Source organism: Hyperolius riggenbachi, chromosome 2 (genome assembly GCF_040937935.1).
Source record: "Hyperolius riggenbachi isolate aHypRig1 chromosome 2, aHypRig1.pri, whole genome shotgun sequence".
Taxonomy (NCBI): Eukaryota; Metazoa; Chordata; class Amphibia; order Anura; family Hyperoliidae; genus Hyperolius; species Hyperolius riggenbachi.
Window position 1 is genome coordinate 420,211,218 of NC_090647.1, and position 13,686 is coordinate 420,224,903.

At 48.4% G+C, this 13,686-nt stretch overlaps 1 protein-coding gene across 1 annotated transcript; it reads right to left on the reverse strand.

The window, feature by feature from the left end:
- Positions 1 to 10,182, reverse strand: LOC137545180 (uncharacterized). The gene is made up of 4 exons (XM_068266298.1): positions 10,165 to 10,182; positions 6,489 to 7,053; positions 2,690 to 2,694; positions 1 to 139 (listed from the first exon to the last, which is right to left on the reverse strand). Exons 2-4 carry the CDS (start codon positions 6,927 to 6,929, stop codon positions 1 to 3), a joined length of 585 nt encoding a protein of 194 aa, XP_068122399.1. The 5' UTR covers positions 6,930 to 7,053; positions 10,165 to 10,182.
- Between the last annotated feature and the right edge of the window lie 3,504 nt (positions 10,183 to 13,686).

Consider the following 13,686-nt stretch of genomic DNA (forward strand, 5'->3'; position numbering starts at 1 on the left):
TCAAGAGAAAGGAGAAGATCCAGGTGCAGATTGGTGTCCAGTGCCAGCTTCTGGAAGACCCAGGCTGAGGACGTCTACTGCCCAAGGGGGTGACTGAACATTGAAGAGACGTTGCTGCATATGGTAGTGGTAGAGGATGCTGCAACAGGAAAAGGGAGCAACACAAAAAAGGGGGATGACACCCAAAGGAGCGTTACATGAAAGGGAGGGTCTGCAGATGAAAGGGAAGTCACTTGGCTAAAAGGTGGGCACAGCTGCCTGGATCGAGCAGCAGGACAGGTGGCAGTAGCCATATTCTAAGGTAGGCATGGAGAGGCTGGGATGTGGCATAAGCCTGCTTCTCATTGGGTACACAGCAGGGACGGATCTAGGGGGGGGGGGGGGGGGCAAGCGGGTATCTTGCCCCAGGCGCAATTTGTTGAATTCTTAAAAAGGCTGCAAAATGAATAGCAGTTTAGGCGCCAAAACCTGACTTTTAGGCGCCAAAACCTGACCTTGCCCTAGGCGCAACTTGGTCTTGATCCGTCCCTGGTACACAGAGATAACCCAGCTCTCATCCTTCCTGTACCAGCACTGCAGCCACAGCTCAGCAAACCTTCCTGCCTCTCGCCTGCGTGTAAATGTATGCACTGATAAGTACAGTAATGCAAATTTAGTATATATGCATTAAAAAAATGGAAGGTTAAATGCAGGCTTTGAATCTATGCTTGGATTTCATTTAAAGGGAACCTAAACTGAGAAGGATATGGATTTATCCTTTTAAAATAATATCAGTTGCCTGATTCTCCTGCTGATCCTGTGTCTCTAATGCTTTCAGCCACAACCCCTGAACAAGCATGCAGATCAGGTGCTCTGACTGAAGTCAGACTGGATTAGCTGCAGGCTTGTTTCAGGTCTGTGATTCAGCCACTACAGCAGGCAAAGAGATCAGCAGGACTGCCAGACAACTGGTATTGTTTAAAAGGAAACATCCACATCCCTCTCAGTTTAGGTTACCTTTAAAGGACAACTAAAGTGAGAAGTATATGGAGGCTGCCATATTTACCGTATTCCCTTTTAACCTCTTGAGGACCACAGGCTTACACCCCCCTAGTGACCAGGGGGGTGTGGTGATCCCTCCCAGGATGTTTGTTTAATTTTTGTAAATATTTATTTTTTAATAAATTTGTGCATTCTTTTTCTTATTTTCATTAACCTCCCTCCCCCGCCAGCCAATCACAGCAAACGATTGTCATAGGCATCATCAGCCTATGACATCAGATCTCCGGCCCCCCAGGTCAACAGCCGTGTCACACGGCTGTCCCCAGTACAGCGCTCCCTTAGATCGCAGCGCTGTACAGTGTAAATAGGCGGCGGTTTCACCGTCTAACAGTCTCCTAGCAGCAATCGCCGCTGGGAGACTGATGGTGGAGCGGAGCTCCATCATTCAAGTGGAGATGTGCGCAATCTCCTGCAAAATCCCGCCCCAGGACTTGACGCCAATTGCCGGTCCTGGCGGTCCTGGGGCTGCCGCCACGTTCACGCCCATCGGCGTGATACAGTTGTCTACAGGTTAAACAATACTAGTTGCTTGGCAGCCCTGCTGATCTATTTGGCTGAAACAAGCATGCAGCTAATCGTATCAGATCTGATAATATTGTCAGAAACACCTGATCTTTTGCATGCTTGTTCAGGGTCTATGTCTAATGCTGGGTCTACACGCTGCGATGTTACTTATCAATCGAGCCGCTGATGCGGCTCGATTGATAAGATCCGACGGGTCGGATCTTGCGACCGCCGATTCCCTGCTCGTTCCCCATGAGGGGACAATGGCAGGGAATCGAGCGGAAGATAAGCGCGGTGGATCGAATCTGACGCACACGCGGCGGGCGGGGACGCGGCGGGTACGTGCGGTGATGCGGAAGAGGCGATCCGGTGGCTAATCGAGCCGCCGGATCGCTGCGTGTAGATGAGGCTTAAAAGTATTAGAGGCAGAGGATCAGCAGGTTAGCCAGGCAACTGGTATTAGGAGTGTAACTACAAATCATGGGGCCCGCCAGCAAAACTTTGATGGGGCTGCTTAATGTTCCAACCCTTCCTTTGCCTCACATTGGTGACATTCACAGCCTGGGGCCCATCTTACAAGGCTCATAAAACAAGTGTGGCCATCAGGATCTTTACACCCATCATGTGTAGCCACGAAAGCACCTGATCTGGAGTATCAGAGACACACACACACAGTCGCAGCGGTTGCTCCCCCCTGGTTATGCCTTGAATAATTTAAAAGTTAAATTCAGTTAAAACTCTTTCCTTCACTCGCAGCCGCTACCGTATTAATTTACATTGCTATTTGAACCCCCCAAAATGTTAAGATGTACATTTACTTTTACTTCAAACATACCGATGGCAACTCAGAGATTGGCTTCCTTCTGATGAATATGGAGCGGTCATAGGAATCTCTTTGGGCTGTCTCTTCAAGCATACTTGGATTAGCCAATCAATGCATGGGCAGTACAACTGTAAGGCCTCTTGCACACTACGAGCGATTCAGATTCAGATTCCGCTTTTTAATCGGTTTTTACATCCGATTCAGATTCCGATTTGCAGTGTGCAGGGAGCAAACTGCAAATCGGAATCGGAATCGGATGTAAAAAACGATTAAAAAGTGGAATCGGAATTGGAATCGCTTGCATTGTGCAAGAGGCCTTACTGTGGCTATAAGAAATAATAATCCAGGCATTTTAAATACTCAGAGGCTCAGAGAAAGGGTATGGTTAGTCTAAGTTGAGGGTAAATTCTATAGGTTGACAGTAGTGTCTAGCACTGGGGTTGGTTTTTTGTTTTCAAAGATTTTTATTGAATTTTCAATTTTCAAAAGATACATTAAGGCAGGCATGGGCAAACTTGGCCCTCCAGCTGTTGAGGAACTACAAACAGAGCCAGCACTGGGGTTGGTTTTGTTAGGTTTGGTGATGAAATAGTATTTAGTATTGGGAGGAGATGCACTAGATTTTTCTTGGAGAGATGGACAGGGAGTATTAAGCACCAATGGGAAGTTATTCCAGTTTTTGGGGAAGTTGGGGTGGGTGCAGAGGGATTTGCATCATAGGAGTTTTGCTAGGTTTTTAAGGTATAGGCACTGGGCACCTACACTTGTGGTTGCTGCCCTGTGGCTCCGCTGTGTTCACTGCATGGGGTATGCTTTTCTTCTGTTTTGTGCCTTGTTTTTAACCATGTAACAGTCTTATTTGTACTTTTATATTTCTTGTTTTTGTTTTTTCTTTTTGCATGCATTTTTTTTCCATGCATGCAGACTATACGCATATACTGTATATTTTTGAATTGTAGATTCTCCCATACGGCTCTGTGGCCACGGCTTTTGACATCACTGCTTGTGGGCATCCCTATGGCGGTGCACCTTTTATAGGTGGTGCCGCCCACTCTCAGTGGCCGGTTCCACTGCTCCTGACATTGCAGCTTAGTTGGGTGCATCTCTTCCTGATGACACCAGGGTGTTCCTGGCAAAACATGTTGGAGGATCTTGCCCTTTCCTAAGGGCTCTTTCACACTAGAGCCCTTTTTTTGCGTTTCAGCGCAAAGTCGAAACTTTGCGTTAACTAAGGTAAAATGAAAGTCCATAGACTTTCATTTTACCTTTCACACCCGAAGCTGTGTTTCGGTGCGTTGCGGTTCAACACACCCGGGAGAGTTGAACAGCCAGGAGCCGGCATTTTCACATCGGGTTAATTAATTACTACCGCCGCTAATCAGCATCGCACCGCAGCATCCCGGCGACGCGCCGCAGGCTAGTCAACTTGTGCAGGAAATGGCTCCTGCACGCATTGACTAATGTGAAAGAGCCCTAAGGCCTACTAACTAAGGCCCGGTTCACATTAGCGGTTGCTATCCGGAATCGCCGTGCCGGAGCCGTGCCGGAGCCGGACCGCATGCGGACCGGACGAAACGGACGCACGGCATAGCAATGAAAGTCTATGCGACCGTTCACATGCGTCCGTTTCGTCCGGACCGGAGCCGGACCGGATCCGGACTCCGGCGTCCGTTCCAACATGCGCTATTTTTTGGTCCGGCTGGTCCGGCTGACGTATCCGGACCGGAGCCGGAATGTTGCATCCGGCCAATGGAAACCAATGAGAACCGGAGAGCGCACAACACACTGGCTATAAAAACCGGATGTTGTACCACACTTCCTATGCAGACTCTATGGTATGGTGGCCATTTTGGATGGGGACCACATGGCACCAGCGTTCACAGAGTGGAGCAGCAGTGACTTCATGCTGGAGCTCTTTGGCAGCAATATGGAGCAGGATCTGTCTGATAGCGAGGGGGTGAGGCCCTACACATCAGAAGACCTCATCCTACAGGTGCAGCAGGTACCAGCCCTGTGGGACAAGGGGGATGCGGACCACAGCAACATCAAAAAATGCAGAGGCCTGTGGAAAAAAATTGCCAAGCTGTATGTGGAGGACTTTGAGAACTTGAGCAAGAGACAGCAAGGCACAGAGGGTATGTTGACTAGAAGTTTTTTGGGGGGGGCTTGTTGTTTAAGCTTGTGTGTGATGTATTCAACTTTTGCTATGGATTTGTGTCACCCACGTGTTGCCCACCCACCCGTGGCCCACCCACCTGTTCCCCACCCACCTGTACCCCACCTGTGATGTATCACCCCCACCTGTACCCCACCTGTGATGTATCCCACCTGTGATGTATCCCACCCACCAGTACCCCACCTGTGATGTATCCCACCCACCTGTACCCCACCTGTGCTGTATCCCACCCACCTGTGATGTATCCCACCCACCTGTACCCCACCTGTGATGTATCCCACCTGTGATGTATCCCACCTGTGATGTATCCCACCTGTGATGTATCCCACCCACCTGTGATGTATCCCACCCACCTGTGATGTATCCCACCCACCTGTACCCCACCTGTGATGTATCCCACCCACCTGTACCCCACCTGTGATGTATCCCACCCACCTGTACCCCACCTGTGATGTATCCCACCCACCTCTACCCCACCTGTGATGTATCCCACCTGTGATGTATCCCACCCACCTGTGATGTATCCCACCCACCTGTGATGTATCCCACCCACCTGTACCCCACCTGTGATGTATCCCACCCACCTGTACCCCACCTGTGATGTATCCCACCCACCTGTACCCCACCTGTGATGTATCCCACCCACCTCTACCCCACCTGTGATGTATCCCACCTGTGATGTATCCCACCCACCAGTACCCCACCTGTGATGTATCCCACCCACCTCTACCCCACCTGTGATGTATCCCACCCACCTGTACCCCACCTGTGATGTATCCCACCCACCTGTACCCCACCTGTGATGTATCCCACCCACCAGTACCCCACCTGTGATGTATCCCACCCACCTCTACCCCACCTGTGATGTATCCCACCCACCTCTACCCCACCTGTGATGTATCCCACCCACCAGTACCCCACCTGTGATGTATCCCACCCACCTGTACCCCACCTGTGATGTATCCCACCCACCAGTACCCCACCTGTGATGTATCCCACCCACCTGTACCCCACCTGTGATGTATCCCACCCACCTCTACCCCACCTGTGATGTATCCCACCCACCTCTACCCCACCTGTGATGTATCCCACCCACCAGTACCCCACCTGTGATGTATCCCACCCACCTGTACCCCACCTGTGATGTATCCCACCCACCAGTACCCCACCTGTGATGTATCCCACCCACCTGTACCCCACCTGTGATGTATCCCACCCACCTCTACCCCACCTGTGATGTATCCCACCCACCTCTACCCCACCTGTGATGTATCCCACCCACCTCTACCCCACCTGTGATGTATCCCACCCACCTCTACCCCACCTGTGATGTATCCCACCCACCTGTACCCCACCTGTGATGTATCCCACCCACCTGTACCCCACCTGTGATGTATCCCACCCACCAGTACCCCACCTGTGATGTATCCCACCCACCTGTACCCCACCTGTGATGTATCCCACCCACCTCTACCCCACCTGTGATGTATCCCACCCACCTGCGATGTACCCCACCTGTGCACATAAAACATACACAATGACCAATTATTATACATCAATTTATTGTAAAAAATTAATACATTTAAAATCACTCAAACTTGAAACTCCAAAATAAACACATTTCAACAAAACATATTAAAAACCAAACATTCACCCTCGTCCAGGTGGTGTGGTAAAATAAAGTCTCAGTTGGTCCCTGTTCCGCAGTGACACTACCCTTGGCCTGGTTGCATACCTCCGCAGGGGCATTAGTGGAAGCGCATTCGGGGGTTCCGGAGTCTCTCTTTCCTCCTGCCGCACAAAGTTGTGGAGGATGCATGCTGCCTTCACCACGACAACTGCGTTGCCCGGTTTCAGCAGCATGGGCGTGTGGAACACCCTCCACTTTGACACCAGGATCCCAAATGTGCACTCCACCATTCTCCTTGCACGGCTCAAGCGAGCATTGAAGTGTAGCTGGCTGGCATCAAGTCCCCTGTCTGGGTACGGACGCATTACATGGTCGGACAGGGCGAAGGCCTCGTCCCCCACAAACACATAGGGGTAGGCCGGTGCCCTTGTCCCAGGCCAGGGTCTGTCACGGGGGAGACGCAGTCTGCCTTCCTCCATCAGCCGGCAAAGGGTCGTACGCTGGAAAATTCCAGAGTTATTGGAACTACCGTACGACCCCACATCCACGTACACAAACTTGTAGTCCGCATCTGCCACTGCCATTAGAACAATGCTGAAGTATTTTTTATAGTTGAAATAATGGCTGCCACTCCCCACGGGTTTCTGAATCCGGATGTGTTTCCCATCCAGTGCGCCAACACAATTAGGAAACTTGCACTCGGTCCAGAAGCCCTGGGCGATCTCCTCCCATTTCGTGGTGTCCGGCACAGGCATGTATCTGGCCCTCAGTCGCGTCCAAAGGATCCTCGAAGTCCTCACGACGATGCCTGCCACCGTGCTCTTCCCAATACGAAATGTCACATGTAGCGATGTATATGTTTGTCCAGTTGCGATGTACCTACAAGAGAAATAATCGAAATCAATTTTTCATGTCGTTACAGGAGAAAGGTACAAGACAAGGTGGCGCAATATACGGGATGCATATGTGAAATGGCTACGGAAGAAAAAACTTGCCGAACGAAGTGGCAGTGGCGGGGGAAGGCGACAAAAAGACTACCAATTTGCCAAGCAATTGTCTTTCATCAATGCAAGCCTGGAACCTAGACTGTAAGTACCACTACTGTGGGCAGGAACTGAGAGCTCATTTACCATGACTTCGGCCATGTATTGCTATGGCCTCAATTCCCATGGCTAGCGAACTTTTCTCACAAGCTTTATCAAATGTTGGGTAGAAACGGGTGATAAAGTGATTGCTAGTGTTTGCTAGCTCTGTGAATTGACGCCACATGCTGTTTGGCACAGCAATAAATATTGTTTTTATCTACAGGACTGAAGACAATTTGGAGCAAGAGGAACCGACCCAGGAGGCACGGTTCAGCAGTGAGGAGAGCTTGGTGGATGATGACGTCGCCGATGTAACCTATTGCCCCGAGGAGAGGAGTAGGAGGAGGGAGTCCTTAATCCCAACTCTCTCCTTTGATGATGACTTGGCAGAAGAGAGCTTGGATGTTGAGGTTGCAGGACCGAGTGTGGAAGAAGCTGAACCTCCACAATCGACCGCTATGGAAGCTCCAGGGGAACAAGAACAAAGTGAGGAGCACCGAGAGACTGCAGCACAACCAGCGCGCAGGGCAACCCCGACACAGGCCAGAGGACGAGAAGATGCTGCCACACCACCAGTGAGGACCACCACACCAGTGAGGCGTCGAGGTACCCTCCCCCCAACAAGGAGAGAGACAGAGTCCGAGATGTCCGGGGCTGTCTCCGGACTTCTCGGGATTCTTCAGAGCCACCAAACTCTCATAACCCGGCAGTTGCAAGATGAGGACAGGGGCCATATCATGGAGCAGTACAAGTCCCACATCACTACACTGCAATGTGAGCTCGACGCTGTACATGGGCACTACAGGGACGAGCTTAAAATGATGCATGAGATGCACAGAGGAGAAATCGACCAACTGCGTGCGCAGCATCATCAGTCGGTGGGCCAGCTGCAGAACATGATGCAGCAAATGCATCAACAAAGCAAGGAACTACTGAAATTGCAGGCACACCCGTGTTTTCACACTGATGTCTCTAATACCATATCTTGAAAAGGTGCCTTCCCAAAACCTGATGGCGTGCCATTCCAATTTGCTGGAGGTGATTAAACAGCACATGGACACGCCATTATTGCAACCACCAATTTTTAGACCCCCACAACCAACAGCGGTGCCCACCTGGCAATCATCACAGATGTACACCGGCTACAGAGGCAGTCAATATGGGCCACCGCTGTCAGGGTCCAGCTCATCCACGACCAGCACCCAAGAGAGTCCAGATTTCCAGGCAGCAACTCCCACCTTTTCTAGTAGTGGTGCCGATACAATTTGAAAAAAAAAGTCAAATTGTTCCTGGACATGCTCCTCTGAATACCTCCGATCCTCGGAGGAAGGATACCATCACAGGGCTCTTTAACTTTTGGTTTTGCTGGACTTGAACTTTAGGGCCTGGTGTCCCCGAAAGACACTACCTGGGTCACAACCTTGTGCCTGTTGCACTGCACCTGTAGTCCTGCACCTGTGCCTTTGATTCCTCTTGTTCCTTACTTTGTTGATCCTAATCACTTGCACAAGACCCTTGGAGCCATGGGTGAAGGACACCTTCACTGGTCGGTGAGAGGCCTAGCCTTTTCACTGACCTGTGTCCTTCATCCATGGCTCAGAGGGTCATGTGCCAGTCGTTAGGTTTTAGAAGCACTAATAATTTAGGGCCTGGTGTCCCCGAAAGACACTACCTGGGTCACAACCTTGTGCCTGTTGCACTGCACCTGTAGTCCTGCACCTGTGCCTTTGATTCCTCTTGTTCCTTACTTTGTTGATCCTAACCACTTGCACAAGACCCTTGGAGCCATGGATGAAGGACACCTTGACTGGTCGGTGAGAGGCCTAGCCTTTTCACTGCCCTGTGTCCTTCATCCATGGCTCAGAGGGTCATGTGCCAGTGGTTAGGTTTTTAAAGCACTTCAATTTTAGGGCCTGGTGTCCCCGAAAGACACTACCTGGGTCACAACCTTGTGCCTGTTGCACTGCACCTGTAGTCATGCACCTCTGCCATCGGTTCCTCTTGCTCCTCACTTTGTTCTTGTTCCTAACCACTTGCACAAGACCCTTGGAGCCATGGATGAAGGACACCTTGACTGGTCGGTGAGAGGCCTAGCCTTTTCACTGCCCTGTGTCCTTCATCCATGGCTCAGAGGGTCATGTGCCAGTGGTTAGGTTTTTAAAGCACTTCAATTTTAGGGCCTGGTGTCCCCGAAAGACACTACCTGGGTCACAACCTTGTGCCTGTTGCACTGCACCTGTAGTCATGCACCTCTGCCATCGGTTCCTCTTGCTCCTCACTTTGTTCTTGTTCCTAACCACTTGCACAAGACCCTTGGAGCCATGGATGAAGGACACCTTGACTGGTCGGTGAGAGGCCTAGCCTTTTCACTGCCCTGTGTCCTTCATCCATGGCTCAGAGGGTCATGTGCCAGTGGTTAGGTTTTTAAAGCACTTCAATTTATTAGGGCCTGGTGTCCCCGAAAGACACTACCTGGGTCACAACCTTGTGCCTGTTGCACTGCACCTGTAGTCATGCACCTCTGCCATCGGTTCCTCTTGCTCCTCACTTTGTTCTTGTTCCTAACCACTTGCACAAGACCCTTTGAACCATGGATGAAGGACACCTACACTGGTCGGTGAGAGGCCTAGCCTTTTCGCTGACCTGTATCCTTCATCCATGGCTCAGAGGGTCCTGTGCCAGTGGTTAGGTTTTTGAAGCACTTTAATATTAGGGACTGGTGTCCCCGAAAGACACTTGGGCAGCTATGCCCTGCAACTCTTCCAGCACAAAGTTGGTGGTTGGTGTTCCTTAAAACTGACCGGGCTATACCATAGATATGTTATTTTTTGTCTTCCATGTTGGAAGAATGTTTCCATGTTGGAAAGTGGTTGTTTTTGCAATAAAAAAAATTGTTTTTACATACCTCAGTGTGATGAGTAGTTGTTCTTGTGGTGTAACTGCTCTCCTGAACGTGGTATCCTTCTTCCTAAGGTCATCCTTCACCATCTCCAAAAGGGTATCAAACCTGTCAGGAGATGGAAAGGAAGAAGCTGTAAAGTATGTTGTGGGACAAGGTGTTGGGTGGAGGATGGGGGAGGTGTGTTTACAGAGGTTTGGGAGTGTTGTGGAGGGTGGGGGTGTAGTGTATAGCTAGGTATACAGGGGTGTGGGGGTCAGGGTGGTGTGTTTAGCTAGGTATACAGGGATGAGGTGTTGTGGGGGTGAGGGTGGGGTGTTTAGGAATGGTGGGGGTTGGTGTATTTAGGCCTAGATACTTACAGGGGAATAGACATCCGAGTGTAGCTGTAGAACTTCTGTGGGTGTCGTCTGAGGTCCCGGTAGAGGGCCTGGAACTCTCCCTTCCTCTGCCTCCTGGCTAGTAGAGGGTGCACCCACCATCTCCTGCGAGGAGCACGCCTTCTCCCCACATAGTAGTAGGTAAACAACAGGAAGGAGAGAATTCCCAGGTAATAAGCGTAAAAAATGACTGGATCCATGGTCCCAACTGCTGTCTCTGTATCCAAGGATGGTCTCCACACGTCCAGCTGTCTCCAACAATGACCCCAGAGCTTCTGCTGACCTCCCAGAACCCCAGGTATTTATACAGGTTGTTATCTCTTTAAGAATCCGGATCCGGACCGCAACCGTGTTCATACCGCACGGAAACCGTATGCAACCGGACCGGATCCGGACCGGATCCGGACAGGAACCGTACGGTTCAGGTCCGATCCGGCTCCGGTGCGGTCCGGACATCCGGTGCGGTTTTTGCAAAACCGCAAGTGTGAACGGGGCCTAAGAGTAGAACTTCTCTTCAGCCTGACAGTGAATGCTCTATAAAATCATGCTGCTTGCTGATGCTCTATGATACTCCGTGGACTCTCTTGTCTTTGTAAAGCAACTGCTTCATCCTCCATAATGTGGTATAAGCTATTCCATAGCAGACAACAGTACGCAAGTCACTTGTGTTGGTTATAAAAAGTAATGGACGACTGGCATATTTGTACCTAGTTGTCGAGGACTCTACATTGTTACATAGTACATTGTTGCTTCCAGCTGATACTAAACATTGTGGATAGCTCTGTTTGTGCTACATTGTTGCTTCAGACGGACCTGTGTGTACTGCTATGCTTGCGCTGCGCTTTTATAATTGCAAGGTCTTAAGATTTTTCTATTTTTTATGAAGGCTTTACGATTTAAAAATCACATGCGATTTTAAAAACGCAGCGCAATCGCAGCAGTGTGTACAGGCCCTAAGGCCTCTTGTACACTACATACGATTCTGATTTTTTTATATGATCCGATTTTTGATTTCGATTATAAAAAAGTACTGCATGCATGCTGATTGTGGAGCACTGTACCTGGCTTGTGCTACTGATTTTAAGTGGTATTTTACTACACAGCTCATGCTGTGGAGGTTGGACTTTCTCACCATTACATGCAATCTTGCTGTTAAAAGTCACTGCTTGCATTAAAGTGCACCTGAGATGTAATTAACATAAGCATTTACAGCATTCTTACCTGGGGCCTTCCCCAGCTCTTTGCCATCCTCCCGGTATTTATATCATGCTGGCATCTTTCACAGCACAATACAGAGAATATAGTCTTGTCAATAATTGTCCCTCAATCTACCCTAACATACTCATATGTCCATCGTAGTCTGGGGCCAATTTAGAGGGACCCCAATTAACTTATCTATATGTTTTTGGTATGTGGGAGGAAACCGGAGTACCCTGGCTAAGATTTGAACCATGTTTTATTAAAATGGAAAACACCTTGTCTTCCTTCGTTGAATAATTTTAAATCCCTGATTAATCCAAATCTACCTCTGTATAATCTTACATATCAAACTAGAGGTGATCCGTCCAAGTTTGATAAGGTATGGAGTGTATGGACAGAGAATGGTAACACAGTTATACCTGACTTGGATATTACAATCAGTGTGTCTAATATACATATGTAATGCTTACATTTATATGTTGGAGGTTCTTCTGGTATTGCTGGATAGAAGCTGTCAATTTCTCATAATGTCATGATTATTATTACGTATGTGTATGTTACTTGGCAGATTTATTTGTAAGGGCCCTGGGATGTTTGAGGTGAGGTGGGAACAGGGGGTGGAGGGTGGGATTAAAGACTGGGAATGTTTTTGTTTTTTCTGTATTTGTAAAACTTCAATAAAAATTATCTTTAATAAAAGGATTTGAACCAGGAACCCTAGTGCTGCAAGAGTACTATCAACTACGCCACCCATATGTGTCCCCTTTCTACAACTGTATGTCTGCCATGAGTGGTCACTAGTAGTTTCAGTACATGTGTATGTATCATCAGTCAAGCCTCGTGGTTTTTTTTTTTTTTTTTTTTTTTTGGCTTACCTTCAAATGTTTTCGATATGCTAACTTTCCTACATCAACCTCCTAAGTTAATTTACTAAAATTGTCAATTCACCACATTAGCAACATAACCCCACATCTGTATTATCAATTTCTCCATCTATGTCGTGGCGCATGATCTTGCACCTCTTGCTTGTATGTGCTCAGGGGCAGCCAAACTCTTCTCATCTTCATCTATAGATCCATTCCTGAGAAGTATCATGCATTATGAGCAAAAACACAATTTGAAAGTCTTGTGTCACACAATTGGATATTTGTCATGGTACTGCTGATGCACAATAAAATGCAGTGTACATTGTAAATTGGTTGACACAGACAAATGAGCAAGCAGAAAGTGAAAAAAAAATCCTGAAGAAACAAAGTAGGTTAGAGGAAATTCCTTCTTCCACCCCTCCAGTTCCTGAAGCTGTTAAAGTACTGTAAGCAAACCTTGCCTGCACAGCCTGTTGCAGTAGTGGTGCAGGGGGAGGCCTGGGACTTGGTCCTCAGTATTTGCAGAGAATCTGTCATTTTGCATCACAGAACAGGACTCAGAAGCCAGGACCTCTGTTCACATTTTACGGACTGTTCCAGTAATATTGCCATGAGATGCTACAAATGAATATTGCAACAACATATTTGAAATAGTTATCAACTATTATAAGGAATTGATCAGGAAACAAAATGCATCCACACCAGCAAACTCTACTGTCAGAGGCATAGCAATGCTTTCACTAACACATGACTCTGGAATAAACAGTAGCTTTAAAATTAATAAAAACAATAAAAATCTTTGTAATGTGTTAATGTGTACTTATGGCTGTACAAACACTACATTACTGCTACAAAGTTACATAGTTATTTGGGTTGAAAAAAGACATAGGTCCATCGAGTTCAACCAGAAAACAAAGTACACCAGCCTGCTCCCTCACATATCCCTGTTGATTGATGGTTAGGGCTACACTTTGAGCAATGAGTGTTGTACTGATATGCTATTCAGCTCTTGCCCAGCTCTCATACTACATGAAAGTGTAAAATTGGCCAATCATTGACCAATCAAAATTGGATGTGTGTAC